General features: G+C 49.2%; 1 protein-coding gene across 1 annotated transcript in view; it reads left to right on the forward strand.

Annotated features, from left to right (window-relative positions):
• The window catches only part of LOC136626857 (early activation antigen CD69-like), a 51,419-nt gene extending 31,760 nt beyond the window's left edge, over nt 1-19,659 (forward strand). The window contains exons 4-9 of the mRNA XM_066601815.1: nt 451-537; nt 13,732-13,785; nt 16,384-16,532; nt 17,221-17,324; nt 19,094-19,267; nt 19,461-19,659. Coding sequence (XP_066457912.1) covers nt 451-537; nt 13,732-13,785; nt 16,384-16,532; nt 17,221-17,324; nt 19,094-19,205 — 506 coding nt within the window. The 3' untranslated portion in view covers nt 19,206-19,267; nt 19,461-19,659. The remainder of the gene's footprint in view (nt 1-450; nt 538-13,731; nt 13,786-16,383; nt 16,533-17,220; nt 17,325-19,093; nt 19,268-19,460) is intronic.
• Nucleotides 19,660-21,173: the final 1,514 nt, after the last annotated feature.

The raw sequence follows: 21,173 nt of genomic DNA on the forward strand, positions 1-21,173 counted from the left end.
TGTATAGGTATAGTGAGTCCTTGAAGTGGACCTCTCTGTTAATGGCTGAGAGATTATGTCCTGGGCATGAGGATGAGTATGGCGGGGCATTCTATAGCATTGGTGCAGCACGGGAGAAGTCCAGGTGAGAAGTTAGTGAGGGAGGGTGATAACTGTAGGTCTTTATCTGAGCGGCAGATCATGGATCTGACCCGTGTAATGCTGGACATGGAGCAAGGGCATCAGTGATGGAGAGAGAAATGTAAGATGAGTCCCATATATCTCCAGGATGTCTCCTGTGCTGCACCTGTACCTATAGGCCCAACTCTATGTCTATATTAGACTGCAGGCTCTATAGTAATCCCCTGATGTGGGGTGTGTATAGCTGTATCCTCAGCACTGACACCACAGAGGATGCCTCTCCATTGTGTTGCTGCTGGTTATCTCATGAGAATGCTATTGCACCTGCAGGTAGGCGCTGCCACGTTATCCTGGTGACCTTCTTGGTGGCCCTGTGTCTGGTTATTGTCATCACCACCATCACTAGATGTGTCTCCTGTGAGTTCGCAGCATTTAATCTTCAGTTTTTTTCATGTCACACTTAATGTAGGACATACGGACACTCCCGTTGTTCTCTCTCCTCCATTTTACTCTCTTCTACATTGCACCCTCTTGTCTATTGTCCTCTCTTGTATAAAGTCCTTTGTATTCCATTGGCCTTTCTGCTGCATTGTTCTCTGTGCTTAATTGTCCCCTCTTCTCCATCAGACTCTCTGCTTCATTGTTCCAACTTCTGCATTGTTCATTCTGCTCCACTGTCTTCTCAACTCCATTGTGTCCTTCTCTCTACTTCATTTTCTTCTCCACTCCAATGTCTCATCTTCCCAATTGTTCGCTCTGTCCTTTTGTCCTCTATACTGCATTAACGTCTGTGATATATTGGCCCCTGTAATTCATTTTGTATCGTCCTTTCTGCTCCATTATCTTCAATACTTTATTGTCCCCTTTCTCCCTTGTTTCCTCTCCTCCATTGTTCTCTCAGCTCCATTATTTTCTATGCTGCATTTTCTCTACTCCATTGTCACCTTTTCTCACTTGTTCCCTCCTCTACATTGTTACTGTCAGGACTGGGGTCTGGGATACTGGAAATCCCTGAAAGCCTGCAACTCCTGTCCCTACCAACTTGATCCCCTGGACTAAGCCTCAGGGCGACTACTGGATGACTGTCCCAACACTCGCTTGGGAAGAGGGACACGGGAACTGGGGAGGTTACCAGGGGAGGTAACCAGGACTGGGGCTCCCCTGCGCCACACAGCAGCTGCCTGGGTGACAGGACCACGAGCCTTTGGTCCTGACAGTACCCCCCACCCCCTTCTACGGGGGGAAACCGGCCCCCCACGACCCGGAGTGGGCTTGAGGGGAAAGGCCGAACCAACCGTGGTGCATGTATGTCCCAGGCGGGAATCCATGTACAGTCCTCAGGGCCAAAATCAGTCCAGTGCACCAAGTATTGTAGAGCACCTCTAACAAGATGGGCATCCATCAATCACTCTACCTCGTACTCCAGTTCCCCCTGTACAAGAGCAGGAGAGGGTGGGTTCTGGGTGGGCAGAACTGGGGTTACATTCTTGAGCAACACCTTATAGAAAACATCATGAATCTTCCAAGACTGCAGAAGAGAAAGTCTGTTAGCCAAAGGGTTCACCACCTCTGTGATGGTGAATGGACCAACATAAAGAGGAGCCAGCTTTAAGGACGGAACCTTAAGTTTCAAGTTTTTTGAGGCTAATAAAACCTGTGTCCCAACCACGAAGGGTGCAGAGATTTATTAGCCTGACCAATAATTCTTCCCTGGGAACCCTGAAGGTTCTTACGAAGCTGGGCCCAAACTGTGCACAGTTCATCGATAGCTGACTCAGCATAGGGCGTGTCCAAAACCAAAGGAGCAGAGAAAGAAAATCGAGGATGGGACCCATAATTACAAAAGAACGGTGAGACCTGAGATGACGAAATAACATGGTTTTTTATGGCAAATTCGACAAGAGGTAGAAAGTTAACCCACTGATATTGATTATCTGAAACAAACAGTCATAGGTATTGAAGAAATTCTTGATACATTCTCTGTTTGCCCATTCGACTCGGAATGAAAAGCCAATGAAAAGGATAAATTAACATTCAAATTCATGCAGAATGCTTGCCAGAAGTGAGCGGCAAACTGTACACCCCTATCTGAGACCACATCCTCAGGAACCCCATGCAACCGAACCACCTCCTTGATAAACATATCAGATAATAACTTGGCATTTGGTAGCTTGCCCAGAGGAATGAAATGTGACATCTTAGAGAACCAATCCACAATGACCCAAATGACCGTATTCTCCTGCAACGACAGCAAATCGGTTATGAAGTCCATGGACAGGTATGACCAAGGCTTGGACGGAATAGGCAAGGGAAGACGAGGCCCCTCGGGACGTCTCCTGATACGCTTCCCCCTGGTGCACACTGGAGAAGCAGTGACAAACGCCCGAACATCCCTAGCCATATGAGGCCACCAATAGATTCTGGAAAGTAGTTCCTGAGTTCCCCGGATACCTGGGTGACCAGCTAGGACAGAGACATGTGACTCCCCTAACACCTTCAACCTCAAAAGGTAAAGGAATAAACAGTTTGCCTTCTGGGAGGGCTTTAAGGGCAGACTGCTGTGCTTCATGAATCAGAGGTGAAAGGTCAGAGGAGACAGCGGCGAGGACCACCCCAGGAGAGAGGATAGTCTCAGGCTCAGACTCGGAAGGCTTCGAAGTGTCAAAACTCATGGATAAGGCATCAGCCTTAACGTTCTTCGAGCCGGGTCGGTAGGTAACTAGAAAGTTAAAACGTGAAAAGAATAAGGCCCAACGGGCTTGCCGAGCATTCAACCTCTTAACCAAATCTAAATAAATAAGGTTCTTATGGTCTGTGAGTACCGTGATCTGATGACGTGCCCTCTCCAAAAAAATGCCTCCTCTCCTCAAAAGCCCACTTAATAGCAAGTAACTCCTGATTACCTATATCGTAGTTTCATTCCATAGAGGAGAACTTTCAAGAAAAATAAGCACACGGTCTACAATTAGTGAGTGTGGAGGGGCCTTGAGAAAGTACCGCTCCTACTCCAAACTCGGAGCCATCCACCTCTACCACAAACGGACAGGAAAGGTCTGGTGGACGAGGATGGGTGCTGAAGAGAAGGCAGCCTTCAGGGTTGCGAAGCCTGCAAGCGCATCGGAGGACCAGGTACTCACATCTGCCCCCTTCCTGGTGAGATCCGTTAAAGGCTTAGCCACCACAGAGAAGTTCTTAATGAACTTGTCATAGTAATTAGCAAACCCAAGAAAGCATTGCAGGGCCTTCAAGATGACTGGTTGGGCCCACTCCGTGATGGCTTTCACCTTTCCAGGATCCATCTGGATAGCCCATGCTGTAATGATGTACCCTAAGAATATCTTCTGCACACGAACACACATTTCCCAATCTTCGTGAATAACTTGTTAGCCCTGAGTCGAGCAACCACGGTCTGAACATGTGCACAGTGTGTCTCCCAGTCGAAGGAGAATATCAGAGGACTGTTTCCAAAGATGTGCACCCTCATTCAGTACTCTACAATGTCCTCATTGGGGTCGTTGTTGTGGTACTAGAAGAACCTTAAGTAGTTTCTATGTTCTTCCTTGACAAGGAAGCAGTGGAACATTTGTTGTATGTTGGCCATGAATGCAACTGAATCTCTGTGGAAGTGGAGAAGTACCTCTAAAAGTCTGTTGTTGAGGTCTGGACCACACAATAAGACATCGTTTAGCGAGATGCCTTCACACCTAGCACTCGAGTCGAATACTCTTATCCATCCTGGTTTTTTAGGGGGGTTTAAACGCCAAATATGGGTAAGTACCAACACTCCTGGGAGTCTTGGAGTGGGGGTGCCACTTCTGCATGGTTGTTCTGGAATATTCTTTCCATAAAGGTGAAGAAATGTTCCTTCATCTCTGGTGTCCTCTGGAGTTTGTGTTTGAGGGAGATAAATCAGCTGTAGACAAGTTCTTTGTTGTTAGGCAGGTGTCGTCTCTGGGTTTTGAACGGTAGAGGTGCGACCCAGCTTTTGGACTCGTCCTTTACTATTTCTTGATCCACGATAACCAAGAATAGCTTGTCTTCTATGGACATCGCGACCCTGTTGTCCTCTCTCGTCCTGTGAAAGACTGTGCACCCTAAATGATCTTGCTCACCGTCGCAGGTGTGGTCTTCACAGGAAGGGTCTGCGAAGGGACAAGGCACGGGAGTGCTTTGTGGCAACTCTTATCAGGAAACTGTTGTGGCATGGCTAGAATAGGGAAGGATGTCCGCTTTCAAGTGTGTTGGTGAGCATGCTGTTGACTAAGGTCAGCTTGTGTACTCCTCCTAGACAGACTTCTCCTATGATGAGCCATCCTAGGTCAAGTCTCCGGGCGTATGGAGCATTCTGGGAACCGTTAATCTGTCTCCTAGCTTTATGAACTCGTAGTATGTCTCTTCCAAGGAGTAGGACTATTGGCACTTCTGGGTCAAGTTACGGTCTCAGGTGAGGGTGATATGGTGCTACCTCTGGTGTAGGTATCTCAGACCGGTTGTCAGGAATGTGATTGCACTCCAGTATGGTTGGCAGGGGCAAGCAGGTCTGATCATCTATGGACTCTACCATGTATCCAGTTGCCTTCCTCCCCACTTTCTCAACGGTACCTGTGCACGTCCTTAAGGAGTAGGGAGAACCGGGCCCAACAATATTGAAGGTGTCAAAGGAGGTGAATTTAGCTAAAGACCTGTTGCTTTGGTCATCTAAGATTGTGTATACCTTGATCACCTTAGCTCTGTGGCCGACTGGATAAACCTGTCAGGACTCGGGGTCCGGGAAACTGGAGGTCCCTGAAAATACCCGCAACCCCTGTCCCTTCCTACTTGCCCCCCTGGGCTACGCCCCAGGGCGACAACTGGGCGACGGTCCCTACACTCACTAAGGAAGGGGGACACGGGGACTAACAAACCGACAGACACTGGAACAAACAACAGCAAGGAGAGTCAGACAATCCGGGTCAGCAACGAGAGGGTACGCGGTACAAGAGGATCAGGCAAAGGCAACGTCAGGTCAAAAGGCAGAGGGTCGGTAACAGGAGTCAGGAGTCAGAAAGATGCAGTACGCTGGTGTAGCAGGAAATCCAAGACTAACACTGGCACTGTTCAGGAGACACCAGCAGGTTTAAATGCTGTCAGAGCTCCCGCCCCAGCAGCTGATTGGGGCGGGGAGCCTGACAGCAGCTGAGTGCACCCAGCAGCACTGGGGAATCCGCCCCCAGCCCTGCAGGAGGCAGGACAGGAGACACACATTTGGTTGCCAGGATACCTAGGACGCGACGCGGGGCAACACCCACCGCGTCCCTAGCAACCCGGCGGTGAAACAGAGCCCGGCGGCCAGGGGTGGTGACGAGGACTGGGGCTCCCCTGCGCCACACAGCGGCCGCACGTGTGATCGGACCGGCGGTGCGGGCACGACGGACCCGCGAACCGCCAGTCCTTACAGTACCCCCCCCTTCTACGGGGGGGACACTGGACCCCCACGGCCCGGAGCAGGCTTGAGGGGAAAGGCTCTGTGGAACCGTCGGACCAATAGGGGTGCATGTACGTCCCGGGCAGGAATCCATGTACGGTCCTCAGGGCCGAAACCCTTCCAATGTACAAGATATTGCAAACTACCTCTCACACGCCGAGCATCAATCAAACGCTCTACCTCATACTCCAGTTCCCCCTGTACAAGAGTAGGAGCGGGCGGGCTCTGGGCGGGCAGAACTGGGGTTACATATTTTTTCAGCAGCCCCTTGTGGAAGACGTCATGAATCTTCCACGACTGCGGAAGAGATAGTTTGTATGCAACAGGATTGACCACATGGGAGATGGTGAACGGACCAACAAAGCGGGAAGCCAGTTTTAGGGATGGAACCTTGAGCCTCAAATTTTTTGAGGCCAGTAATACCTGCTCCCCAACCACGAATGGAGCAGAGATCGTGCGTCTTTTATTAGCTTGACCAAGAAGTTTATCCTGGGAACCCTGAAGGTTCTTACGAACCTGGGCCCAAACTGTGCACAGTTCATTAATGGCAGAGTCCGCAGACGGCGTGTCAGTAACTGAGGGAGAAAAAGAAAATCGAGGATGGAAACCATAGTTACAAAAGAACGGAGACACCTGAGAAGACGAATTTACATGGTTGTTAATGGCAAACTCGGCGAGAGGTAGGAAGTTAACCCACAGATGTTGATTGTCAGACGCGAACAATCGCAAGTATTGGATTAATTCTTGATTCATCCTCTCAGTTTGCCCATTCGACTCGGGGTGAAAGGCAGACGAAAAGGACAAACCAATATTCAATTTCCTGCAGAAAGCTCGCCAGAAGTGAGCGACAAACTGTACACCTCTATCTGAGACCACGTCCTCAGGAATCCCATGCAACCGCACCACCTCCTTAATAAACATCTCAGATAATAACTTGGCATTCGGTAACTTGTTCAGAGGAACGAAATGTGCCATTTTGGAGAACCGATCTACAATGACCCAAATGACCGCATTCCCCTGTGACTTCGGCAAATCTGTGATGAAGTCCATGGACAGATGTGTCCAGGGCCTGGACGGAATGGGCAAGGGAAGAAGAGGCCCCTCAGGACGTCTCCTGACACTCTTCTCCCTGGCGCACACCGGACAAGCAGTGACAAAAGCCCGAACATCCCTACTCATATGAGGCCACCAATAAGTTCTGGCAAGTAATTCCTGAGTTCCCCAGATACCGGGGTGACCAGCAAGGACTGAGGCATGCGTCTCTTCTAACACCTTTAACCTTAATGATAAAGGAACAAAGAGTTTGCCTTCTGGAAGTGCTTCAGGGGCAGATTGCTGAGCATCCTGAATTAGCGGTGAGAGGTCAGAGGAGACAGCTGCTAGGACCACCCCGGGGGAGAGGATGGTCTCAGGTTCCGACTCCGGAGGTTCCGGAATACCAAAACTCCTAGATAGGGCATCTGCCTTCACATTCTTGGAACCGGGTCGGTAAGTAACCAGGAAATTAAAACGGGAAAAGAAAAGAGCCCAACGAGCTTGTCGAGCATTCAACCTTTTAGCAGAATCTAAATATACAAGGTTCTTATGGTCTGTGAGTACCATGATCTGATGGCGTGCTCCCTCCAAAAAATGCCTCCACTCCTCGAACGCCCATTTTATAGCAAGTAACTCACGATTGCCTATATCATAATTCTGTTCGGTTGGGGAAAATTTTCTAGAAAAGTAAGCGCACGGTCTAAGATTTGTGAGTGTAGACGGCCCCTGAGAAAGTACCGCCCCTACTCCAAACTCAGAGGCATCCACCTCCACCACAAACGGGCACGACAGGTCTGGTTGGACAAGAACGGGTGCGGAGGAAAAGGCAGCTTTCAGGGTAGCGAAGGCTGCCAGCGCATCTGGAGACCAGGTACTCACATCTGCCCCTTTCCTGGTGAGATCCGTTAAAGGTTTAGCCACTACAGAAAAGTTCTTGATGAACTTCCGATAATAATTAGCGAAGCCCAAGAAGCGCTGGAGGGCCTTTAGGGTGATGGGTTGGGCCCACTCAGTGATGGCTTTCACCTTCTCCGGATCCATCTGGATATCCCATGGAGTAATGATATACCCTAAAAAGGATATCTTCTGCACCCCAAAAACACATTTTTCAAGCTTAGCAAACAGCTGGTTAGCCCTGAGTCGAGTCAGGACCGTTTGAACATGTACCTGGTGTGTCTCCCAGTCGGAGGAAAAGATCAGAATATCATCTAGATACACTACGACGAACACCCCCATGATGTCCTGAAAAACTGAGTTCATGAAACCTTGAAATACAGCAGGGGCGTTACACAACCCAAAAGGCATGACCAGGTACTCAAAGTGACCGAGGGGCGTATTGAATGCCGTCTTCCACTCATCCCCCTTTTGAATACGAATGAGGTTGTAAGCTCCCCTTAGGTCGAGTTTAGAGAACCACTGGGCACCGGTGACCTGGTTGAGGAGGTCTGGGATGAGCGGAAGGGCGTACTGGTTCCTGACCGTGATTTTGTTTAGCTCCCTGTAATCAATACAGGGTCTGAGACCCCCATCCTTTTTCTCCACAAAGAAGAAACCAGCCCCTACTGGAGACTCGGAGGGCCGGATGTGCCCCCGGGACAAACTATCCTGGATATAGTCCTTCATAGAATCCCTCTCCGGAACCGTAACATTATAGATGCGACCTTTAGGAAGTTTGGCCCCTGGAATCAACTCAATCTTACAATCCCATTCTCTATGGGGAGGCAAGGCTTCTGATAGCTGTTTGGAAAAGACGTCCGAAAACTCGGAGAGGTAGTCAGGTAGTTCAACTCCTTCACAGGTGGAGACATCCACCCCCACTGGGCGCACGTGGCTGTCACAGCGAGAACCCCACTTGACCAGTTCCAACGTATCCCAGTTAATTACTGGGTTGTGTTCCCTTAGCCAGGGTAGCCCCAGCACAACATCCACAGACAGGTTCTTCATAACCAAAAATGTACAGGACTCCGTATGTAAGGCCCCAATAGTGAACTGTAACTCCGGGGTAACCAGATTTACAAGACCAGCCTGCAAGGGAGTAGAGTCGACACCAGAGACGAGAATAGGGGGGTCTACACGGAAAAAATACTCAGACAGTTTAGCAACAAATTCAAAATTAACAAAATTAGCAGCAGCTCCAGAATCCAGAAATGCTTGCCCAGCACGGTAGAAAGACCGGAATTCTAAGGTGCAGGGCAACAACATTTTAGACTTTACAGGGAGTACCTTAGCTCCCAGGCAGTCCTCCCGACAACTGCCCAGGAGCGGAAGTTTTCCTGCCGCGGCTTTTTCTCACAGGTCACAATGCGATGACCCGGCTCCCCACAGTAGAGACAGAGGTTCATTCTGAGACGATATTCCCGGCGTTGCTTCGGGGTCATGGTTCCCAGCTCCATGGGTTCTGTGGAGGGAGGGGTTAAGGTCGGAACCACCGACGGAGTAGACGTACGGACAGGGCTGGTCCGAGTCGAGCGTCTGGCCCTCAAGCGTCGGTCAGCCCGGATGGCCAGAGACATGGCTTGCTCCAAAGTTCTGGGCTCCGGGTGTGCCACCAAGAGGTCCTTGAGGCCCTCCGACAGACCGGTCAAAAACAGATCCTTTAAGGCCGCGTCATTCCACCCGGACTCCGTGCAGTGTAGGCGAAATTGTGAGCAATAGTCCTCAGCCACCTTCCGCCCCTGTCGCAAGGCCAGGAGTTTAGAGACTGCGAAGGCCGCACGGTCAGGCTCGTCATACAGCTGGCCCAAAGCAGTAAAAAAGGCATCTAGTGACTGTCGGGTGGGGGAGTCAGCTGGTAAGGAGAAGGCCCAATTTTGGGGTTCTCCCCTCAGGCGAGTTATCACAAAACCCACTTTCTGGTATTCTGTGCCAGAGGTGTGGGGTCGGAGATCAAAATAAAGCTTGCAGCCTTCTCTGAACACAAAAAACTGACTTCTCTCCCTGAAAAAGAAGTCAGGAGGTGTTGCTCGGGGTTCGAAAACCGTACCAGGAGTGGCAGGGAGCTGCATCATCTTAGAAGCCCCTCGCTGCTCCTGATGCTGCAGGCGAGCAGTCAGGTCCTGGACCAGGTCCGTCAGAATCTGTACCTGGTTGGCTAAAGCCGCCACAGCCTCCATAGTGGGTTTCAAGGTTGCTGGTCGGATGTAGGGAACCGACTTCCGTTCGGCCAGTGTTACTGTCAGGACTCGGGGTCCGGGAAACTGGAGGTCCCTGAAAATACCCGCAACCCCTGTCCCTTCCTACTTGCCCCCCTGGGCTACGCCCCAGGGCGACAACTGGGCGACGGTCCCTACACTCACTAAGGAAGGGGGACACGGGGACTAACAAACAGACAGACACTGGAACAAACCACAGCAAGGAGAGTCAGACAATCCGGGTCAGCAACGAGAGGGTACGCGGTACAAGAGGATCAGGCAAAGGCAACGTCAGGTCAAAAGGCAGAGGGTCGGTAACAGGAGTCAGGAGTCAGAAAGATGCAGTACGCTGGTGTAGCAGGAAATCCCAGACTAACACTGGCACTGGTCAGGAGACACCAGCAGGTTTAAATGCTGTCAGAGCTCCCGCCCCAGCAGCTGATTGGGGCGGGGAGCCTGACAGCAGCTGAGTGCACCCAGCAGCAATGGGGAACCCGCCCCCAGCCCTGCAGGAGGCAGGACAGGAGACACACATTTGGTTGCCAGGATACCTAGGACGCGACGCGGGGCAACACCCACCGCGTCCCTAGCAACCCGGCGGTGAGGCGGAGCCCGGCGGCCAGGGGTGGTGACGAGGACTGGGGCTCCCCTGCGCCGCACAGCGGCCGCACGTGTGATCGGACCGGCGGTGCGGGCACGACGGACCCGCGAACCGCCAGTCCTTACAAAACCCTGACAAGGCAGATTTTGGAGCATGACTTTCCTCCTGCGAGTCCTTTACAGATCTCTGTACACTGAGAAGTGACTATTGCTGTGTCTATCTGCTCTCTGTCCTGTTCCTCTGCGTGGGATGATACCAGAGAGGGTGGTCCAGGGTGTAGAGCCGTGTTGTGCTCTGTGCTACCGCATTCCGTGCATGTCAAACTAACTTTACAGTTCCTGGCGAAGTGCGATGTTGTAGTGCAGCACCTGAAGCAGATGTTGTTTTCTTTCAGGAATTCCTTGCGATCCTCTAAAGACTTCTCTCTGAAGGCTCTGCATTTTAGCAAAGAATGTGGTTTCTTGTGCAAGGAGCATTATTTGGTAGGATCCTCATGTTTGTTCTCTACTTGATGAGGCTTAAATGACCTGCAAGGAGAACCTGTGGAGGCAACATTAGTTTTGTGGACCGCTACTGAAGTTTTATGAGTTTTAATACCAGGGCTAAGGGACAAGACAATGTAAAGTCAAAACTGGGATCATTTCTGATCCTTGTCTGTTGAGCAACAAAGCCTACAAACACCCGAAAGGGGGGAAATGGTACATTTTGAACCTGTTTGTACTGAGAACCATGCGTGATCCACTTCTCCTGTAAGTTATAAGGAAGTTTTTGGACAATCGGATTAACACCCCTGGCGGTGTCCAGGAATGCTAGCCTGGCAGATCTCCTTCTACCTGAGCAACCTGTACCTCTGGTAACAAGTCACTAAGTTCCCTGAGTTTCTGGTAACTCTTACCCACTATTTTGGGAAAATTATCAATTCTCTTAAATAAAGCATTTTCTATAGCTTCTATTGACCCATAACACTCATCGAGTCTTTCCCACACCATCTTTAGGCCTTCGCCCGGATAGTTTATGTTGATGTCTCTGATCCTTTTGGCGTGTTCAGCAGACTCGCTTCCAAGCCACTTCACCAAGAGATCCAACTCCTCACTGCAGGAGAGACCCAAGTCCCTTATGGCATTCTGGAAGGAGGCTCGCCATGCTCGGTAGTTCTCTGGGCGATCGGTGAACTTTGTAAGTCCCTTGGTAACCAGTTCTCGTTTAGCAAAGAACCTAGCGAAGTCCACGATAGCCTGCTTAGCGCCAATACTACCCAGTGTGCTGTTGTTATGCTGCGTGTGAAGTGTATCACCATACCTTTTAGGAGTTTCTGGCTTAGGGCAGTCTGTTAAATACCACTCTGATGCGAAAGCTGTCTCTTTAAGCCGGGGAGAGGGTTATAGCTTCCTTTATGAAGGGCAGTAGTCGTGATCATCATTGCTTTGTCGCATACCACCCTGTTCGGGGTACTGTGCTTCAAAGTGGGGTCTTTGACGCTCTGTTTGATATACTGGATCATAGCTGTCTTCCGCCTTGGGATGCCGATGGACATATTCTGAGACGCGCTGTGCTGCATCTTCTTGGTCTAGGTCTAACCTGAGCACTTGGCTGTGATTCTCTAATTCGGGAAACTCTGCGGTTTCTAGGAACTCTGCCTTGGCTAATGCGGCTGCCGCTTCTTTCTCTGTGGCGAGTTTCTCCAGTGACACCTGCAGGCAGACTTGCTTTAGCTTCAGTTGCATCTCTTGTGCTGCAAAGGTGGACCTTACTTTTGCTGCCTCAGCTTCTGCGCGGGCGAGGACAGCCATGTCTCTTATTGAAGACCCGCTAGAGCAGCTTGCTCGTGACCTGGTCTTATAGGAGGATGTCTGGCTAGTGGACATTGTGTGCCTGTTTGCTGGCTGCCTAATGTCTCTGTGCAGACTCAGTCCAGGTAGGAACGGACTTCAGCTTGGCTTAGATCGTGCTGCATTTACTGGGGGCCGCACTCGTGTTTCTTGTGACTGGATGGCGGCCGCTCCAATCTTGTACATAAGACCGCGTGGCTGATGGCGGCTCTGTCTAGTCCGATCCACTATCGCTGGTGCCTAGCATCTGTTTTACTGTTCTGTCTCACACGGTCACACGGTGGGCAGTCCGACATTCCGTTTAACCATTTCTGTCTTCCAAATACATAGACTGTTCCTATTAGTCTGACAGGTTTATTGGCTAACAGATCGTAGCATACCAGCGTGCGTTCGGTGCGATTGGTAGAACAGAGATACTTTTACAAGGATAGTGGAATTTGAAGAGGAGAGTGCAGAAGGCAGGTCTGTTCTCAGACTTGAAGCTGGAAGTTCCTCCTTCCCACAATGCCTTGCAAACTACCCATAATACATTAGTCTTCATGACAGAAAAACAAGGTGTAATACATTTTAACCACCACTAGATGGTGCTGTAACCTCTCTACACCTATAATGGGCTGCTATGTTACTTCAATCTCTGCTGGGCAGAAGAGGACCATTGTCCTGTCTTCTCCATTATCTTTTCTGCTCCCCCCCCCCCCCCCCTTCTCCTTTGGTTTCTCTTCTTCATTGTCCTATGTGCTCCATTGTTCCCTGTTCTCCATTGTCTTCTCTTGTCAGTTATTCCCTCTTCTCTATTGTTCTCTAGGCTGCATTCTCTGCTCTATTGTCCCCTTTTCACCATTACCCTTTTTGTCTATTGTCCTCTGTGCTCCATTGTCCCATCTTCTATATTGTCCTGTCATCTATTATTTTCTCTTCTCCGTTGACCCCTTTTCTCCCTTGTTCTCTCTTCCTTATTGTCCCCTCTAAATCGTCCCTTCGGCTCCATTGTCCTCTCTGCTCCTTTGTGCTTCCTTGTCCTTTCGCCTTTGGTCTCTCTTTTACATTGTGGTTTGTGCTCCATTATTCCCTCTTTGCCAATGTCTTCTTCTGATTATTCTCTGCTCTATTGTCCCCTCTTCTCCATTGTTCTCTAGGCTGCATGTTCTTTGCCTCACTGTCCTCTTTTCACCATTGCCTTCTATTGCCCTCTCTGCTTCATTGTCCCCTCCTCTCCATTATTTTCTCTGCTTCACTTCTCTGTGCTGCATTTTCTTTCCTTCATTGTCCCCTTTGTTTATTGTTCTCTCTGCTCCATTTTCCTCTCTGATCAATTTGTCTCCATTGTCTCCTCTCTTCTTCATTCTACTCTTTGCATTCTTAGCCGGTCTTGTCCATTGTCCTTGTTTCTCCATTCTCCTCTCTGCTCCATTGTCCATTCTTCCAGTTGTCCTCTCTTGTCCATTGCTCTCTCTTCAACTGAGGGTTGTTTGTTTCTGGGATTCTCGTTACTGTCTATCCTATGTGGTTCCCGCTGTGGACGTGCATTTGTGATGACTCTCTCATTTTCAGGTTTGGGAGACTCCTCCAGGTCTGGTTATATATTAGGACCATCATCGACAGCAGGTACAGTCCACATGAACACCCTGAGACATGATGACCAGAAAGACGAGTTGCAGTATAATGTAGTCTGGTGACATTCCTGACAATGTTGATAGGCTTATTATATTTGCAGTTAGCGGCGGGGCCTCATTATGCTGCTAGTGCTTTGGGTGGGACACTTATAACATGTGGAGCAACATGCCTGGTCTAATACTGTGGGCATCACTAATAGACTGTAAACCCGTATGGTGCAATCCCCGTATCTGGGTGCCTAGCACCTTATACAAGCCCCATCTATGAGGAGGTATAATATTAACTAGTCCCCAATGTATGTTGGGTGAGAGGGGTTATTCATCAGTATTTTGGCCCTATGCCCCTCCCCCATGTAGTATCTTACCTTTCTGTATGCGGCTGGTATGTAGTATCTGTACCAGCCTTAGTACCTCTGTATCAGTAAGTATGAGCTCTTTCTGTGATGAGACATCTAGTATTATTCCACCATTGTATGACTGAAACCTACAACTCTTACCAGACCTTATATGACTCATGTCAGAAAGTAACTGCACCCTTAGTTATCTCACCAACCATCTAACCTAATGTGCTAAAACTAGTAACACAGATAAACCTGCACTGGCTTCTTTATTGAGTGGCATGTTGGAGCTCCTTTGGCCTTCAGAACTGCAGCAATGCATCATAATGTCCATCGACCGGTATCAGAAGACCCGTTGGGCACCAAGAAAACCTTCCCCGTATCACGACTGCACCTCCACCTGCCTGATAAGATGGGGATTATGGATTCATGCTGCTTACGCCAAATTCTGACCTCCATCAGCAACAGAAGTCTGGGTCCTTCTGACCTGGAGATGTTCTCCCGCTGCTCAGTGATACAAGCTTTGCGCTCTTTTGCCCGCTGGAGTCTTTCTGTTCCTCTTAGACACAATGGCGCTGGAACCAAAGCCAAGAAGGCAGACTCTTCAGGAGTTCCAGCTTCTTTACTATATATCGATACATACGAGCCCAGTGGGATCATATCCTAAGACTGAACTCCAGACCAAAGGATACAATCCACACCCAGACCTTCCTCATCTAAAGCCAGACTGGTTACATTACACCAGTGTTACACCGGCGCAGAACTCTTTAACCCTACAATTGCTGTCTCCTCTCCTGCCCTTGAATAGGCATACAGCACCCACAAGCTTACTTGCATTAACTCTTTCACATCGAAATCTCAGCTACCGCAATAATAGTGCTGGAACTGGTCGCCCGCTGTTATACCATCCGGGCGGAGGAACGGTGAGTTGTGCGTTCGGACACGTTAGTTGGAGCTCCAGCGTTGTATTCAGCTGACTGTGCAGCCTGTTGGTCAGAACGATTCCTGACATCCTCCTGCGACCCCTTTCAGGGATGAGTTGTTTCCGTCCACAGGATCCCCTCTCGCTGGATGTTTTCCTCGATTGCGCCATTCTTGGTATACTCTCCACACCGTTACACAAGAAACTCCCCCCACCCGCGGTTGGCGGTGAGACCCTGGCTAGTCTAGTACCGATGAACGGCCTCGTTGGAAGTCGCTCCGGTCGCTGGATTTTCCCATCTAATGTGGATTCACACTGAAACTGATCCATGTAAAACTGGTCACATGGTTTTATGCCACACTCTGGGGTCACGGGGAGAATTACCATACAGGGGAGCGCCAATTCTGAAAGGGCCGGGGGCTTTAATATAAGGCTGGGAGCTTTAATAAGGAGCCAGGAACTCTAATAATGGGCCATAAGCTCTTATAAAGGGTCTGAGAGCTCTAATAGAGGGGCCAGACAGTCTGGGCCACCACAAATCCCAGAAGATGGGAGGAAACAGGTTGCTAAAGTCTTCCAGTCTGGAGGGGCACATTAAAATCTTTGAGGCTCTGGGAAGCGCAGTGACATCCATTATCTTAACATGGAGAAAACTTGGAGTAGCATTGACTCTTCCCTGGAGCCGAAATGACTGTAAGGAACCAGAGACATCTCATCCAGGAAGAGACCAACAGCCTCTGGAGCCTCAGCTGAGGTCAGTGCTCAGGACTCTGTAGTGATGAGAGGAGAGGACGGCTGGCCTCATACCTGTAATACCCCCCGGAGGACACTGAGCCATGTGGAGTACATTTGTGAAGAACACCCAACATGCACATTATCCCTCACATCAACATCTGAAGCTCTCCTGAAAGGGTGCAGGCAAATCCCTCCACACATCTATGAGAATTTGGTGAAAAGTGGCCCAGTAGGGTTACTGCAGTCATTGAGGACAAAGGCGGCCAACGCTGAATTGAAAAATGTGAATAAAATCCAATTTCATCAGCTGCTGTGTGCATTCCAATACTCCTGTCAACTAATGTGGGACACAAGACCCAGCATGTGTGCTGTAAGTCCAGCATACACCAGTAACACCATCATCCATCCATCACACATGGTGGAGTAGTTGAGAGGACGGGACAAAACACTCTGCCTTCTTATAGTCTCCACCTACAGTCATTGAGTATTTACGCCCATTGAGGGGACAACTGGAAGGGGAAAATACTTTATCATACTGTTGTAAATAACTGTCCATTAGATGGAATGATTATTTGCCGATTTCGGTCTTCTGCAGCCTCGTCCTCTCCATGCTCAGATCCCTGGATACTTATCACAAACAAGTGCTACTTCTTCTCCGAAAACAAAAAGACCCGGAGAGAGAGTGAAGAAGACTGCGAGAAGCGCGGCTCCAGACTGGCGACTGTGAAGGAGGGAACAATACTGGTCAGTCATAGGGTTACCCAGGGCCCAGAGGGTGGATAATGGAGGATGGGTCAGATTGTTTTTTTTGAAGATGGGGGAGGGGCAGTTGGTTGGTTTAGATGCTTCCATATAACATTTGGGTATGTGATATGGTGGGTAGGGGTGAATAGTAATAGAATGGGTCCCGGGATGAAACTAGATATTCCAGCTCATCCCACATTGCAGTACCAAGATCACTAGTGGAGTCTCCCACCAGATACGGATGTAAAGGCGGCACTTGGTTCTGGGAGTTGAGGAGCACTTTGTCTTCTTTCATCCCAATTCCCTGCTCTTCAGTCCTGGTAGTCCAGAAGTCTGCACATTCTCACTTCTTAAACATCTTTGATGCTGCAGGGGGCACTGTTCTAGCTGCTGGGCTCTTTCCACACATGTGCCTGACATTGCATCACCTCTGTAAAGATGCCCATAAACATTCGCTGTTGACCAAGAGTTTTTCTTACCAAGTCCTCCATACACAGCTCTCCTCTCTGCCCACCCCAGTCTCCGCTAGCAGCAGCTTACCTCCCACTGGTAGAAAGGGTTAGACACATAGAATTCTTCATTTCCTTCAGCATCCGGTACTGTGACGGAGTTGGAGGACCCCATACAAATTAGTGAGATCGGCAGGTTCGTCTAATGACATGGTCCTCTTAATGTCTCCATAATACAGAAGCTGGTGGCCATCACAGAGCAGGAGTTCTGGATTGGACTTGAAGCACTTGGTAGTCATCACCGTGGAGTGTGGTCAGGACGATGGGCTGATGGAAGCACGGTGTAAGTAAAACCAACCTCTATCCCAACCCCGAAAATTGTATGAAATGTCTGTCTAATGCAGATATCATGGTTCCCTCAGTTATGTTCACTTCTCTGGGTCTTGAGGCAGCAGAGACCCCATCACTACCCCCTGTGACAGATGTAGGATGGTCTTACTGGTGCATGCTGGATCTACAGCAGATGTAATTGTTAGGATTAGTAGGAATTCTGCTGGTCTGTCATCTTCTATTAGTATATTGTTCACTCAGTTACTGTGTAACTGTCCCACAGTGGATCTACTCGAGTGGGTCAGCTGACCCCATTGCTGCAGCTCAGCCTTGCCTCGTTTGTAAAGGAGATCCTGACTCGTTAGCCTTTTTTAAAATATATTTTTTGGCTTCTGCAGATGTTGCTGGTTATAGTGTAATCTATGTGTGTTCAATCCAGCATTGTTTGTACTCTTAGGCCTCCTGCAGATGGCAGAGTTGGATCCCCGCAGTGACCCCTGCGTCTCCCCTCCTCCCGACGTCTACCCGCTCTGCTATGTGCCGGTTGCTGCCCAGCCGACACATGCACGGAGCGGAGGCGGCGCGCCACCAGTGACATTTCTGTGCGGGCCTCTGCTAGGCTCACACAGAAATAGGACATGCCACGATTTGTTTATTGCACGGGTTTTCACGTGATCAAATCGTGGCTGTCTGCATAGGATAACATTATCTAATGCAATCCTATGGCAGCTGGCACAGGTGGAATTTCTGTGGGAAATCTCGCTGTGTGCAGGAGGCCTTATAGTAGCTTGTTCCTAGTAGTTGAGCTTTGTTTCTTTTTATTATAGTCTTGTTACTATTAAGTCTGATTCTTGCTTAAGCTTGCTTGCTGTTGTGCTTATTCTCTGTTTATATCTATCTTGCCTTGCTTCTTAGTTCTGCTCCATTTGGTTTTCTTCTTTCTCAGGATCAGGGTTTCAGATAGGGTGTCCTTTAGGGATGCACAGGGACAGTGGTGTCTGATGTTAGGGTCAGCATCAAATTTTGATTAGGGCAAGACGTAGGGATAACTAGAGTTAGCGACAGCGTCAGTTTTTGACAGATTGTTATTGTCACCTATCAGTAAGCCGCTAGTTTTGCATTTTTCTTACCCCCTAATGTTGATATGTGCTTATTATTGCTTATTTGACTGTCCAGTTGTTAGATAATTCAGCTGTACTGTACGTTCTGGGAGTATCTGAGTACTGGGTGACACTTAGTAACTGGGAAAGGTGACTGCTATGGGTAAAGTGAAGTTCTGTTGTCTTGTGTCCAGCCAATGTCACTACAATAATGGGGCCTGTGTTATACATATAGCTCCACTTCTGACCTCTCCATCCCTAGACCATTCTCCATACAACTCAAGGGTCATGCAGAGTAATATTAGAGATTGAGCCAAGCAGTGATGTTCCTCCTATCACTCCTATCATTATGAAGTCCTTAGCACGGTCCTCAGCTGAGGTTATAGAGGTCTCTGGAGGGCCTCTAGGAAGGTGCTCTCACTTTACAGATAAAATTGCTGTAGGTTTTTGCAGTAATTCTGTAAGTCCATTCTTTGAAGAGCCTCATCTGGTACAGGTCTTCTAGGTTCCTTGGGAGTCCAGTCTTTGAAAAGCCTATGCATCATCCAGACTGGAAGATTCCAACCCCTTGTGTTTCTCTATTCTCCTGAAATCTCTTGTGACCATGTTATAGGCTCTTCTTTTATGACTTCATAGTGTCTATATTAACCTGATGAGCACCTCTGACTCTTGTCTTACCTAGGAATGTCACTGAAGGAACGGGAACTTGTGCAAAGATCAAAAGTGAACTCAGCTTACACAGCTGTATGGAAGAGCTGCACTGGATCTGTGAGCGGGATGTACCAGCTCCATGAGGACACCATATCATTATGGAGAACACCTTCCATGCTTCATTGTAGATGGCATCAATAGTCCATGGTGTATAGCAGGGGTCCCCAACTCCAGTCCTCAGGGACCACCAACAGATCATGTTTTCAGGGTATCTGATAGTAAGAACACCTGTGGCAATGTCTGAGGCACCAAAAATAATTACATCACCTGTGCAATACTGAGGAAATCCTGAAAACATGATTTGTTGGCAGTCTCTGAGGACTGGAGTTGGAGAACACTGGTGTATAGCTTCCAATGTGTCCTCCCCCCCAATACCAGAGATCACACATGGGCCAGAGCATACGATATCTTGTTCACCACGTGACCAGGGTACATATAGCTTCCAACCTGTCCCCACTCCTTGTGGTTGAGAAGTGGAGCTTAAAACTTTGTGAAACCTTTAGAAAGTTCCATATTTCTGGTCCTATTTAATAATAATAATAAACTTTATTTGTATAGCACCAACATATTCCGCAGCGCTTACATAGATGGGGGATACAGAAAGACAAAAGTACAAACATTACAGAACCACGGTTACATAGTAATCAATTGATGGAAACAATAGGGGTGAGGGTCCTGCTCCAACGAGCTTACATACTACAAGTAATGGGGGGATACAGAAGGTAAAGGGGCTAGAGATGTGCACTGTATGGCGAGGTGGAGAGTGAGGGGTGATATACACGTAGACAATGGTCAGACATTTAGCCGTGTGATGGCAGAATCGGTATGACTGCAGGAGCGGTATATGGTGGCTAGCAGGGATTGCAGTCAGTAGGTCAGGGAGCATGTTATCAGGCGGAGAACAGAGGGGTTAGTTTAAGGAATGCGGTATGCCTCCCTGAAGAGGTGCGTTTTTAGAGCACGCCTGAAGTTCTGCGAGTCCTGGATTGCTCAGGTAGCCTTTGGTAGTGCGTTCCAGAGGACCGGTGCTGCTCTGGAGAAGTCTTGGAGGCGGGAATGAGAAGTTTGAATTAAAGGGGCGCTCAGTCTGGTTTCGTTAGCAGAGCGGAGAGCCCGGGCTGGTTGATGGATTGAGATGAGGGAGGTGATATAGGGGGGCGCTGCACTGTGGAGGGCTTTTTGGATGAAGGTGGCGAGTTTAAATTGAATTCTGTATTTAACCGGCAGCCAGTGCAGTGACCGGCACAGGGCAGAGGCGTCCGAGTATCGGCTGGACAGGAAGATGAGCCTGGCTGCCGCATTCAGGATGGATTGGAGAGGGTAGAGTCTGGTGCAGGGGAGGCCGATCAGCAACGAGTTGCAATAATCGAGCCGAGAGTGGATGAGGGCAACAGTAAGCGTTTTTAGCGTGTCCACAGTGAGAAAAGAGCGGATTCTTACGATGTTCTTGAGGTGCAGCTGACATGTTCGGGCCAGAGATTGGATGTAGGGGGTAAAAGAGAGATCAGAATCAAATATGACCCCAAGGCAGCGGGCGTGTTGTCTAGGAGTTATGGTGGCACCACACACTGAGATGGAGATGTCAGGAGGAGGTCGGTTTGTGGAGGGTGGAAATACCAGCAGGTCAGTTTTAGAAAGGTTTAGTTTTAGGTAGAGAGAGGACATAGTGTTAGAGACAGCGGACAGACAGTTAGTGATGTTTTGGAGTAAAGGTGCAGAGATGTCACGGGAAGAGGTGTATAGCTGGGTGTCATCAGCATACAGGTGGTATTGGAGGCCAAATCTCCTGATGGTTTGTCCAATAGGGGCTGTGTAGATAGAGAAAAGAAGGGGGCCGAGGACCGAGCCCTAGGGGACCCCAACAGCAAGGGGAAGAGGAGGGGAGGTAGAGCCAGCAAAGGTGACACTGAAAGAGCGATCAGATAGGTAGGAAGAGAACCAGGAGAGGGCAGTATCCTTTAGGCCAATGGAGCATAGCATACTGAGGAGGAGTTTGTGGTCAACAGTGTCAAATGCTGCGGAGAGGTCGAGGAGGATCAGTAGGGAGTAAT

Source organism: Eleutherodactylus coqui, chromosome 5 (genome assembly GCF_035609145.1).
Source record: "Eleutherodactylus coqui strain aEleCoq1 chromosome 5, aEleCoq1.hap1, whole genome shotgun sequence".
Classification (NCBI taxonomy): domain Eukaryota; kingdom Metazoa; phylum Chordata; class Amphibia; order Anura; family Eleutherodactylidae; genus Eleutherodactylus; species Eleutherodactylus coqui.